The sequence below is a fragment of the Malania oleifera genome, chromosome 5 (genome assembly GCF_029873635.1).
Source record: "Malania oleifera isolate guangnan ecotype guangnan chromosome 5, ASM2987363v1, whole genome shotgun sequence".
In the NCBI taxonomy this organism is placed as follows: Eukaryota; Viridiplantae; Streptophyta; class Magnoliopsida; order Santalales; family Ximeniaceae; genus Malania; species Malania oleifera.
Genome location: NC_080421.1, coordinates 7,397,157 through 7,409,564, shown reverse-complemented (window position 1 = coordinate 7,409,564; position 12,408 = coordinate 7,397,157). Strand labels below are relative to the sequence as shown.

Below are 12,408 nucleotides of genomic sequence, written 5' to 3'. Positions count from 1 at the left end.
AATGACACCCAAATTGAAGCCTGGAAATGCTTGGCAGATGACAAAGCAATATAGTTAGTTTATTTAAGAAAGTTATAAGGATGAAGAGAATTGCATAAGAATGGAGGACAAGTACAACAGCTATATACAAAAAATCAGGGAAATATTAAAAATTGTAACAGCTACCATGAAATAAAACTTATCAGTCCTAGAACATAACTTTAGGAAGGTATAATTATACAAAGACTACAGATAGAAACAAGAATTTAAAATAAATATATGTCTTAGTTTTATGACTTTATCCCTAGGAGATCTTGAAACTATCTAAAGGTACCCTCAAAAAGTTCTATGGTGGCTTCAAAAAAGTGCACAAAATAAAAATTGCAAGATGGGCAATAACAAGTGTTAGGGTTATGTGTTGAGTCTTTAAGGAATTTACAATCACAATGGTGTATATGAAGTGTCTACATCGAGTATTTTATCATTTTGCTTCATCATGGATGAACTTATTATGAACATCTAAAATAGGTTCCATGGGATTATGCTATTTGCATATGATATTGTCCTCATTGATGAAACTCGAAGTGGGGAAGAATCTAACTTGGAATTGTAACAAGGTGCTTTAGCACAGATGTTTCGTTTTAAGTAGAAGGTATAATACATGAATGTAATTTTAGTCATTTTATGAAAAATATTGGACGAAATATCAATCTCCATGCTCAAGAATTTTTAGCCTCAATACATCCCCTTATCTTGGATCTATTATGCAAATTGAAGCAATCTCAATGGTCAAGAAATTATTAACACTACTAGATTTCGGTACCTTGGTGGCTTGGATGATTGGATCTATAATACAAGTTGAAGGAGAAATTGAAAATGTAACACATACAGTTACAATAGGTTAGGTAAAAAGGATAAGTTCTTTGATTGCACTATGTGACCATAGAATAACATTAAAATTAAAAGAAAAGTTCCCTAAGCCAACTATAGGACCAACTATGCCATATGGACCAAATTTTGGGCAACTAAGAAAAAATACATCCAAAAAGTAGAAGTTACATTAACAAGATAGCTAAAGTTGATAGGTGGCATAACTCTAAAAGGTAAGTTAAGGAATGTGCCGAGAGTATAACACTTGTAGAAGAGAGTGCATTTAACATGGCTTAAGCACTTGCAACATAGGCCAAATATTGCACTACCGAGGAATAAGTTAGTCAACATTAACGGTAGTGAGATCGATAGCAAGATTTGACAATACTTCAACGTTTGAAAGAAATTACCTCAAACCACGCAAAATCATGAAATATCTTAGCCGAGCACACCTTGGGGCTCAATGTTGAGCAGTGTTTTTAGTTTGTTTTACCACCCAACACACAAGGCTTACACCATATTAGGCATGTGGAGGCATGATTTACACAACCTTACCTCAATACTTGGAGGAATCGTTTGTGTGACTCAACTCATCCTCATATATGACAAAGATTCCAAAGAAGTGACCCTTAAGATTCATAAATAAATAGAGTGAATGAATAATTTAATAAAATATCCACTACAATGCAATCCAATGTTTTAAAAGGCGAAGGCGTAAGGAGAGGCGTTTTAACCCCCAAAAGGTGAGGCGTAAGCCCTAAGGCGTTGGGGCGTAAGCCTTTTGAGAATTTGTCTTTTAAGATAAAAATTTGTTAAATAAATTATATATATTTAAAATAAAGTAAAAATTAAGAAAATCACAAATATAACGTAAAAAAGAAAAACTAGATGTACTTCGCAAAATACTTGGCCATTCAAAAATTGCTAACTTGAATACATAACATAAATCATGACAAGAGATAGTTATACCATTACAAAACTCAAACTATTTTCATGAAGTAAGATACAAGTCCAGTTATTTTGGAAAGGTTGAGGCTCAAGAGTTTTAGAAATAAACTCATATTATGACATTCCTTTTGTACAAACATGTAGTTAAAATTTTCTAACCAATTCTAACTTGAGAATCACACTCCCAAAACGCATAAACCGCAACTAAAAAGGCGCAAAAGGCGTGCTTTTTGTATAAATGCGTAAGCCTTGGCATGTAATGCATTAGCCTTTTTAGTATTTGGTATTTTAGATTGAGCCTCAAGGCGTTTTAAGCATGCCTTATCTAGAGGCGAGCCTTGATTGAGCCTTTTTATAACACTGATGCAATCTATTTAAAAATAAACAATCAAGTAAAAGATTAGTCCATGTTCATATTGTTGTATTATGTGGCTCATATGTTGAGTGAAACACATGTACAAATGAGAAAACATGTTAGAAAACAGCAGTTGTGGTTTGCAAGAGCAAACCGTGAAACCGTCGACGGTTTCCCTGAAACCATCAACGGTTTTGTCTAGATGTGAAGAAACAGTTGACTATTATGCAGTGTTTTATCAACTGTTTGCTCTCGGTACAAAACCGGCGACGGTTTGGCTCAGTAACTTAGCGTTGGTTTTCAAATTTTGAATTTGAGAAGTTGTATGGGTTGGGTTTCGGGGGGAAAACAACCGAGAGGGTTATATATACATGGTCTATGTTGTAACTCTGGGTTGTTCAAGTCATTGGACACAAGATAGTTAAAATTCATTGTTGATTGCTCCCGTGGATGTAGGCATTGCCGAACCACGTAATTCTTCGTGTCATTGTTTTATTACTTTCATTATACTCTGTATGATTTTGGTTTTGTATATTTCACTATGATTTCTGCATTGTAAGATCATTTGTTTCTGCTGTGCATTCAGTTTTCACAACAAATTGGTATCAACGCATTGTTGCAATGGCTTTTGGAATTTCTTCTACAAAGTTTGATGTTGTTAAGTTTGATGGAACAAGAAACTTCGAACTATGGCAGAGAAGGGTTAAAGATCTATTAGTACAGTAAGATATGGTGAAGGCTTTACACGGAGGTCAACCGGAAGGCCTGGATGAAACAAGTTGGAAGGAATTGGAAACGAAGGTTGTGGCGACTATCAGACTTTGTCTAGCCGAAGACGTGTTGTATCACGTCATGGATGAGGATTATCCAGCGGCAATTTGGCAGAAGCTAGAAAGCCGATATATGTCTAAGTCTTTATCGAACAAGTTGTTTCTTAAGCAATGATAGTATTGGCTTAAGATGGCGGAAGGTTTGGATTTGAACCAACACATCAATGCATTCAATCGGATTGTAAGTGATTTGATGCGGGTTGATGTGAAGTTCGAGGAAGAAGACATGGCGTTGATGCTATTAAATTTCTTACCTATGTCTCACACGTATGAAAATCTGGTTACGACTCTAACATAGGCTAAGAAACCCTAAATTTGGAAGAAGTAACAAGCGCTCTGTTGGGTTTTCATCAAAGGAAAATAGCATGCGATGAAATTTCGCAAGTTGAAGGGCTTGTGGTGAAGGGTAACCAGGAGCATTGGAGAAGCAAGTTCCAAAGCGGATCGAGTGGTAATAAGTCTTGGTCGCAATCTGAGAAAAAGGACATAAGGTGTTTTTAAATGCGGGAAAATTGGGCACATAAAACTGGAGTGTCCGGAGTGGAAGAAGGGAAATGCAAAAAATCAAGACGGTTCGTCAAAATCTGCAAATGTAGTGGAAGAAGGAGACTTACGGAGCAATGATGGTGATATGTTTTCTGTTTCATCGAGCTCAGAATGCCTTACGGATTCTTGGATCCTAGATTCGAGATGTTCTTATCACATGACACCAAATAGAAATTGGTTCAACACTTACAGGTCAGTAAATTCTGGTTCTATTCTAATGGGAAATGATGCTTCACGCAAAATTATTGGAATAGGAAATGTCAGAATTAAAATGTATGATGGTGTTGTGAGAACATTATGTGATGTAAGGCATGTATCGAATCTACGGAAGAATGTGATTTCATTGGGCACTTCAGATTGTAACGGGTATAGTTACAAGTTTGAAAGTGGGATAATGAAGGTGTGTGAAGGCGACTTGATGGTGATGAAGGGACAGAAGTTAGCGAAAATATCTATGACTGCTAGGTACTACAGTTGTAGGTGGAGCAGCAACTGCATATTCTAAGTCAGGTAATACTGTTTTGGGTAAAACAACCACACACAATACGGAGGGTATTCTTAACTACATTTGTTCAAATGTTTGTGGATCGGTGAGGATAGCATCACGGGGTGAACATATGTACTTCATGAGTTTGTCACGAAAGGTTGTGGGGTACTTCATGTGGCACAAGTCAGAGATGTTTGCCAAGTTTAACTTGTGGCTGAGGTGGAAAACCGGACCAAGAGAAAGATCATTAGGTCAGACAATGGAACTGAGTACGCTGGTTCAGTTCAAGGAGTTTTGTAAGCAGCATGTCAGGTTGTATGCAGGACTTGCAAGGAACTTCTTGGTAAAGTCTATGAGTATGGCGTGTTTCCTGATTAACCGATCGCCAAGGATATCACTAGATGAGAAATTTTCAGGGGAGGTTAGGACAAGTAATGCGGTAGACTACTCTGGTTTGAGAGTGCTTGGATGTCCAGCCATGCACGTTTCTAGTGAGGTGAGATCTAAGCTTTGTGCAATGTTTAGACGGTACATCTTTCTAGGATATAAGAAAGGTGGGTTCAAGTTGTGTGATTGAATGGCAAACAAGGTGATGATCAATGGAGACCTGGTTTTTGGAGAGAAATCATGGTGCAACGTACTCAGGAAGATGAAAAGAAACAGGTACCAGAAAACTGTAGCAACAATGAGCATGTGATGCAGGTGGAGTTGGAGACTTAGGGCAGACATGACATTGTTCATAATGCAGGGAGTTCTAACTTGGAAGATCAGCAAGATCACAGTGGGCCCAGATGCACTATCAGGTCACCACTCAGGTATGAATTTGATGATCTGGTGTCTTATGCATTCATTACTACTAGCAAGGTTCCTACTATTTTTCATGATGCGATGCATAGCAAAGGGAAAAATAGATGGATGAGTGCTATGGTTAAGGTGATGGAGTTATTGCAAAAGAATCATATGTGGGGAGTTGGTGGAGCTTCCAAAAGGGAAGAGAGCGATAGGATGCAAGTGGGAAATTTTTCTGTTGTTTTATGTTGATGACATTAGTTGCTGGGAAAACTTTGATTGAGGTTAATCAGTTGGAAACTCTGTTGAGAAAAGAATCTGACATGAAAGTTTTGGGTACGACCAAGAAGATTCTTGGGTTGGAGATTCGCAAGGACAAAGCTGCATGGAGATTAGGGTTATCTCAGGGTAGCTTTGAGGACAGAACTGCAGGGAGATTGTGGTTGTCTCAGGGTGATTTTGTGGAGAAGGTATTGGAGAGGTTTAGCATGGTTAAATCGCTCACCGGTACACCATTGGCGAATCATTTTTATTTACCTACCGCTCAGTGCCCAAGGACGGACGGTTGAGCGTTCATCATCTTTGTAAAACTCATTAGCTTGTGTTAAAAGTGTTTAGCCTACTTGCCTTCTTCGCCGAACACACACTGCTTACAAAGGTGTTATTAACGAATTACATTGCTTCAGTGTTTACTATGTGCTTGTCATTTGCTTTTATGAATTACTTACTACTTCCACTTACATTTCATTTAACAGCTGTGAATGTGTTCTTGTGGTAAACCGCACGGCATTCTTTGGCTGACTAGTTAAGCAAGAGTTCCTTTGCCAGTGTCACATGGGTGGTTCCCTAATGCCATCTTTAGTGCACTGGTGGGCGCCACCTGCCTAGCTAATCCCATAGATTAGCCTTCTTTTCACGCCTTTTTCTTCTCTCTCGTGTTGTATTGAGGCCTTTGCAAGATATAGCTACGTAAGGTAGTTAAGCCACTAAATCTACCCCATTAGGTCTAGAAAAAGGCCCTCCAAACTCTACACAAATCACAAATACCCAATTTAGCAATGCAACCACCAATTACGGGAATTCCCCCCCCCCCCCCCCAAAACCCCAAAAAAAAAAAGGTGAATTTGTAGCAAGGGCCAATATAAGGTGTTAAAACAACTAGTTAGAGAATACTCGACCTCAAGTTTTGAAATAGTGCAACTACAAGAACTCAACAATCTAGAACAACATTGACATGAAGCAAAATGAAGAATGACAAAAATTTTACTGCATCCTTGAGCTCACAAAGAAAGTTGCAAATATATTCTCCATTGAATTAAAAGCTTCATATCACCCATACCCTAGTCCAAATGTGATAAGATTGACAACAACAACGTAAAATCTTGAACTAAAGAAGCACTAACTAATCTAGTGCAAACATAGAAGACTATCAATAAAGTAAGAAGCCTCCCCCCGCCCAATAATAATAATAATAATTTACTATCTAAATCAGTAAATATGCTTTTAGGACATATTCAAAAAGGACTTAATTATTAGAGTTGGTTGAAGAATATTAGATGGAAAAAATACATGTCCTAGAAAAGAGATCATTTCAAGGGAATTCTAGACAATAGTACCAATATTGAAGAAACTATTATATCTCATTCTTTGGGTAAGCAACAAACAATTGCGGTTCAGGAATCGAATCGCTAACAAGCATTTCAATCCCAACAAACAAGTCCTCAAAAAGACTAAGGTTATAAAGAGGTGTTTCCATTTCTGGATTGGAAGAAACATCAATATTTCCTTGGGTCATTGAAGAAAATTCTGAAGTCTTATCCAACAAAGAACCATGACTCACATAGCGAAAAGAAACTCATGACTCTTATCCACTAAAGGGTCAAAAAATTTGTGCATTAACAATATACAAACTATTAATGTGATCATGATACTCATGTAAGCAGCAGTTGACACGAGAAGTCAAGATATCTATCCTCAAAAAGTTTGGTGCTCTTCTTGTTAGCTTTGAGGTGTAAGCCTTTTGAGAAATTTGTTTTTAGATCAAAAAATGTAAATAAATTACATATATTTAAAAAAAAAAACCTAAGAAACTTATAAATAAAATCTAAAAAAACAAAATATAATTTGTAAACTACTTGTTGACCATTTAAAAAATTCTCACTCAAATTCATTAAATAAATCATGCCAAGAGACAGCTATATTGCTATAAGATTACAAAATTCAAATTATTTTCAAGATTTAAGATGCAACTCTCAATTATATTGGAAAGGTTGAGGTTAAGAGTTCCAAAAACCAACTCATATTACGACATTCCTTCTATATATACATGTAACTAAAATTTTCTAGCCGACTAACTTGAGATTCACACAGTCAAAATGCATAAAAACTAAACTAAAAAGGCTTAGAAGGCTTGCCTTTTGTACAAATGCATAAGCCTCAATGTGTAATTCACTGGCTTTTTGGTATCTGGTTTTTTAGATTGAGCCTCAAGGTGTTTAGGCATGCTTTGTAGGCAAGCCTTGATGGAGCTTTTTAAGACAATGGCTCATTTTAAAGAGCAAAAAGGATGAACATAAAAAAGTAAGGAGTTAGTGTAAATTCACAAGCTTGCAAATTAGATAAGAAGCAATAAATTGAATTTCACAGGAATACAAGCACACACCAAGATCCATATCTTAAAGTTGTCCACCAACTTCTCAAGGAAAACACTAAGGACCTCTTTAGTTATGGAAAAATAATTTTTGTTTTCCAATTCAAGTTTCCAAAGAATATAAAAAAGTTAGCTAATTCAGTTTCAAAACATTTGTTTTAAAAAAAGAAAAAAAAGGAGCAACAAATTCACTAGTGGAAATAATTTTATTTTTCATTTCCAATTTTTCAAATAAGTACAAAAATGCCCACCTCGTTTTCCAAATTTCTAAATCTATTTATCAATTTATTGTTTTCTAGATTTCTGAATTCTTACCCTGCGTTTGGGAGCATGGAATTTGGATCTTGGATTTGGATGTGGATATGTGTGGCTTAGATGAAATATAGAGTAAAATTGTATGAGTTTCTTCCAAATGCCCAAAAATCCAAATCCAATCCCTAAAATCCATGCTCCAAAACACCATCTTATATTATTTTTAGAAAACTGGAAAACAAGTCTTTTGGTAATAATTTTGAAATCTAGAAATGAAACATGAAAAAAAAATTTACACATCTAAACAAACCCTCTATTTTTTAACTTTTTAATATGAATCTTGGAAAACTTAAAAATAATCTAAAATTTTTATAATTCTTCAGAAAACTAAAAATTGAAAATGGGAACTGTTTTGAACAACTAAAAGGACCCTAAATTTCTTAAGAAGTTTTCTGACAACTCCAGAACAGTCTTCTCTGAAGTTCAGCCAACTTCTCAATGAAAACTCTAAATTTCTAGCGAAGAATCTCAATATCTCAAAGCTGATAGAGCATTTCTTGATTACCACATTCCATCAATCATCCTTCTTTACTCCAACTCAACCATTTTTCTGCAATTTCTCAGAAATAAAACCAATTTCTCGTATCAAACAATCAATCTCTCGCAGAAATACTCCAAAATATAGCAGCAAATCTGGAACAGTTTCTCACTGGATCAATTTATCTTCATAATTTTGATAATCCCACAGCAGATCTTCAATTTATCACAAATCAGATTCAATTTCTCTTCAAAAATTTTTAAAATCTCATAGAAAACTCTGATTCCCCTTTGACACAATCAAAATCTCAAATTGGCAATCAAATAGTGCTGTCAAAATCAAAATATCCCAGCACGAGGTCAATTTCTCATCAGTTTCTCACATCAGAGGGGAATACCCAAAAAGCAGTCAAAATCTCTTGGCTTGGGTTATTGAATATTGGTAGACCACAGCTGGATTTTTTCCCTTTTTTTGGGTCAGTAAAAGGACTTTATTGAAAGGGCATCAAAGGGATGCCAACCCAGATTACACAGTCATCCCTCATGCAAGATGCCACAAAAATCTAAAATTACATTGCAATCCTACTATACCAGCTGAAAACCGAAGTAATCCACTGTTCTTTACTACTATGAATCAGCTTAAGAGTTTTTGAACACTCACCTGTTTCTTTCTTTCCAAAAACACCAGAAAATTGCAAAAGGGAGAAGAAACAAAGCCTTTCTTTTCAGAACTGATTATGGGAACTTTGTTCAAGAAAAGTAGATGGAATTTGCAAACAAAATGAAGTTGTAGTGCTGGGTCTTACAGACCTGTTGGAGTTGTGACTTGTGACGATGGGGCTACTACATTACAATGGAAGCAATTCAACATTGGATGGATAGCATCTGGAAAGTCTTCGATGGGCATAAATTTCCCAAAAGTGGATTGGGTTATCTCAATTATGGATCTCATGATGGCATAAAGCTGCATTCCTCAAAGATAAGTTCGGCGACGACAGGTTCCATGGTGGTGACTGCTGCTTTTGGGAATTCTAGTGAGGTTGAACACCTTTTTTGATCAAGAAGCTTCAAAACAGTGGCTGCTTTTCTTTTTTGCCCCTACCCTCCCCAAACCCTGGACGGCATGGAGCTTTGTGCCCCGGGCATTCAAATTTTTCCCTCCATCTTTTTTCTATCCTTCTGTTGGAAATTTGAATTTTGGGTATGGGCAGAAAAAGTTTTTTTTTCTTTTTCTTTTTGTGCTTCTGCCCTTATGTCTTCCTCTTTGCAGCAGTAAATTTCTTTTCTTAGAGGCTTGAATTTTAGGTGGTTGATTTGGGATTGGGCTTAAGGCACTATGCATATGTGAGAGATGGCTTGGGATGGAAAAATTGACTGCCCAGCCAATATAGCGATGGCAACAGAAGATTTGTCCAATGATACCAATTTGAAGTATGACATTAAAGAAAGAAGGGGAGAGAGAAAAAAGCCAGAGGTATAGAAGAAAATAGAGTGAGGAAATAGGGAAGAAAGGAAGGGAAGGGTGAAGAAGAGGAATAAGAATTGCACAAGAGAGAGACAGAGAGAGGGAGGGAGAGACAGAGAGAGAGAGAAGAAACCAGACACGAGAGAGGGGTGAGAGAAACTAAATTCAATTCAATAGCATAACTGACTCTCACATTACACAATCTTAGAAATTATAATAGACTGACCCTGACTAAAAGAGTGACATTAAAAACTGGAAGATGACACAAAAGTAACTGAAATTAGTGAAATATCCAAAAAAAAAACCCTAAATTAATTAAAATTCTTAAGATAACCAGACTTCCCAAGCTAAAACAGTCTGCAATTTCTTTATCTTCAAGCATGATATTGCTTCCTGAATTATCCATAGGTGGTTCCCCATCACCATGTCGAAGCTGCTAACCCCCAATTTGCAAAGGCGGCAATGAAAGCCATAAACTTTCAAATAATGTAGACAAAAACATTTTCATTTTGTCCTCCAAGGAGGAGACCTTGAAGGATGAGCTTTAATTGTGAATAAGGATTTGGAAAGCTGAAAAATCCATTTCTTCCACAAACGCCGAGCTTTAGTGATGAAAAAAGATATAGAAAGCTTAATAAATGGAATGTTCTTTGGCACGGTATGCTGAATGTTGCAGAACCTAAGCCATCACCTAGCTTGCCTGAATTTGCCTATAAAATATCCAGAGGCAACTTGTTATCTAGTTACTACCAAAACTAAACAAATTATTTAAAACAAAAATAAAGACAAGACAAAACACCAGCAGTTCATTATCTATTTAAGTATTTTCAGTCTATTAAAAAAGCAGTAGCAATGCTTAAAAATTATAAAAGCAAAACTGAGTGATAGTAAACTTATAATAAACTTGAAGGACAAAGGATATTCTTTTCTGCGCCCCTTTTCACTTGCTCGATCCCGAAGATGGCTGAGCCGCACGATCTCTGTTTCCAGCCACTAAATTAGAAGAAAAGGCACCATGAGTGATAGTAATTTTCAGATATTCTACTAGTAAATATAAATAGTGAAGGAATAATAACAAGACATAATTCTTAGACATTGCAGATGCCACTGTTCATTTTTTTTATGTCACAGAATACACCACCTCTGCTTGACTAATTACTGAAGACTGAACTGTGATTTTCAAAACAACCCAGAGGACAGATACCTCCTCTGTGGTCATTAAGTAGACAACATAAAGGAGCTTCCTACTCTATTACTCTTACACTAGGGTTTACTCTAGCATTTCCTAGTGAAGAGATTACCTCATGCTCTTCAACAAATGATGGAAAAGGAACCCCAGGCCCGAGTTCACTTGGAAAAGTTGTCTGTTTCTATCAAATAGGAGTATATTACATGAATCTTACTCAGTGAATGATGCCTAGGATTTCTCACAAAACCTTTATACACTTCCGTTACCTTTTGGGAAGCCTTTGCCCTATATAAACTGTCTATCTGTGATTGTCCCTTGACCCATAGGTCCTAAGACAAGGTTAGAATTCTAGCTCTTCCAAAGTGGCACTCTTGTTCTAACATATTGGAATCTTGTTAGATTCATTAGGGTCCTACTCCTTTTTAGGTCTAAAAATATGTAGTTGTTTCAAGACTCTCAATTCTTATCATAGGCTTTGTGATTTGATTAAGATTTGGTAGTTGGATAGTAATATTCAGGGTGGGCAAATTTCAGTTTTGTGCAGAGACTGAGGTTTATTGAGGAAAAACTGAAGGTGGAATTCAAGGGGTCTTCGGTAATTAAGACATAAAAATGGCATTCATCAGGAGTTAGGTATGTTGGATAGGTAGTTAAAGGACAACTCAGTTTCCAATGATAATACAGCTAGAAGGGTTCAATTGGTTAATCATTTGGATGAGATGACTCGGAGAAGGATCCTTTTAAAGCTTGGATAGAGGGTTTGAATTGATGTCCCATTGATAAGGATAATACAAGGTTGCTAGAAAGACTTTTTAGGAAGGATGTGGTTAGAAGGCTGGCTTTTGAAATGAAAATGGAAAAAGCAGAAAAGGTGCTCGATGATTTTATCATGATTTTATTTCAAAAGTGTTGGGAGACTGTTAAGAATAGTCTTATAACAATTTTTTACAAATTCTTTACTAATGGTGTGATGGGAAGGAGTATAAACTGTTGTTTTACAAGAGTGCCAAAGAAAAACTTGTTGATTAAGGTTAGGGATTTTAGACGTTTTAGTTTAGCGACGCTAGTACAGTTGTGCATCTAAGATCTACAGTAAGGTTCTTTCTTATAGGCTCGGCGTTGTTTAGGGAGGTACAGATTCCATGTCACATACTGCTCGCAATTGAAGGCAATCAATTCTTGGATAGCTAATGAGATTTTGAGGTATGTTAGGATGAAAGTGTTGTTTCCAAGTTAAATTTTGAGAAGGCATATGATAGGGTTAACTACAATTGATAGGGTACTGAGTAAAGGTTTTGGAGATAGATGGAGGAATTGGGTTAACTGGTGTTTATATTAGGCCATTGTTGCAGTTATTGTAAATAAGATAAAAAATTCAGGAGCAATTATGGGGAGATTAATGATATCCTGTTTTGGAGATGGATGGAGGAAGTGGGTTAACTGGTGTTTATATTAGGCTATTGTTGCAGTTATTGTAAATAAGATAGAAAAAATCAGGAGCAATTATGGGG

General features: G+C 36.3%; 1 protein-coding gene across 1 annotated transcript in view; it reads right to left on the bottom strand.

The window, feature by feature from the left end:
* Positions 1–12,408, bottom strand: part of LOC131156443 (zinc finger CCCH domain-containing protein 19) — a 47,137-nt gene that overhangs the window by 13,918 nt on the left and 20,811 nt on the right. Inside the window, exon 8 of the mRNA XM_058110139.1 lies at positions 10,631–10,701. Coding sequence (XP_057966122.1) covers positions 10,631–10,701 — 71 coding nt within the window. The remainder of the gene's footprint in view (positions 1–10,630; positions 10,702–12,408) is intronic.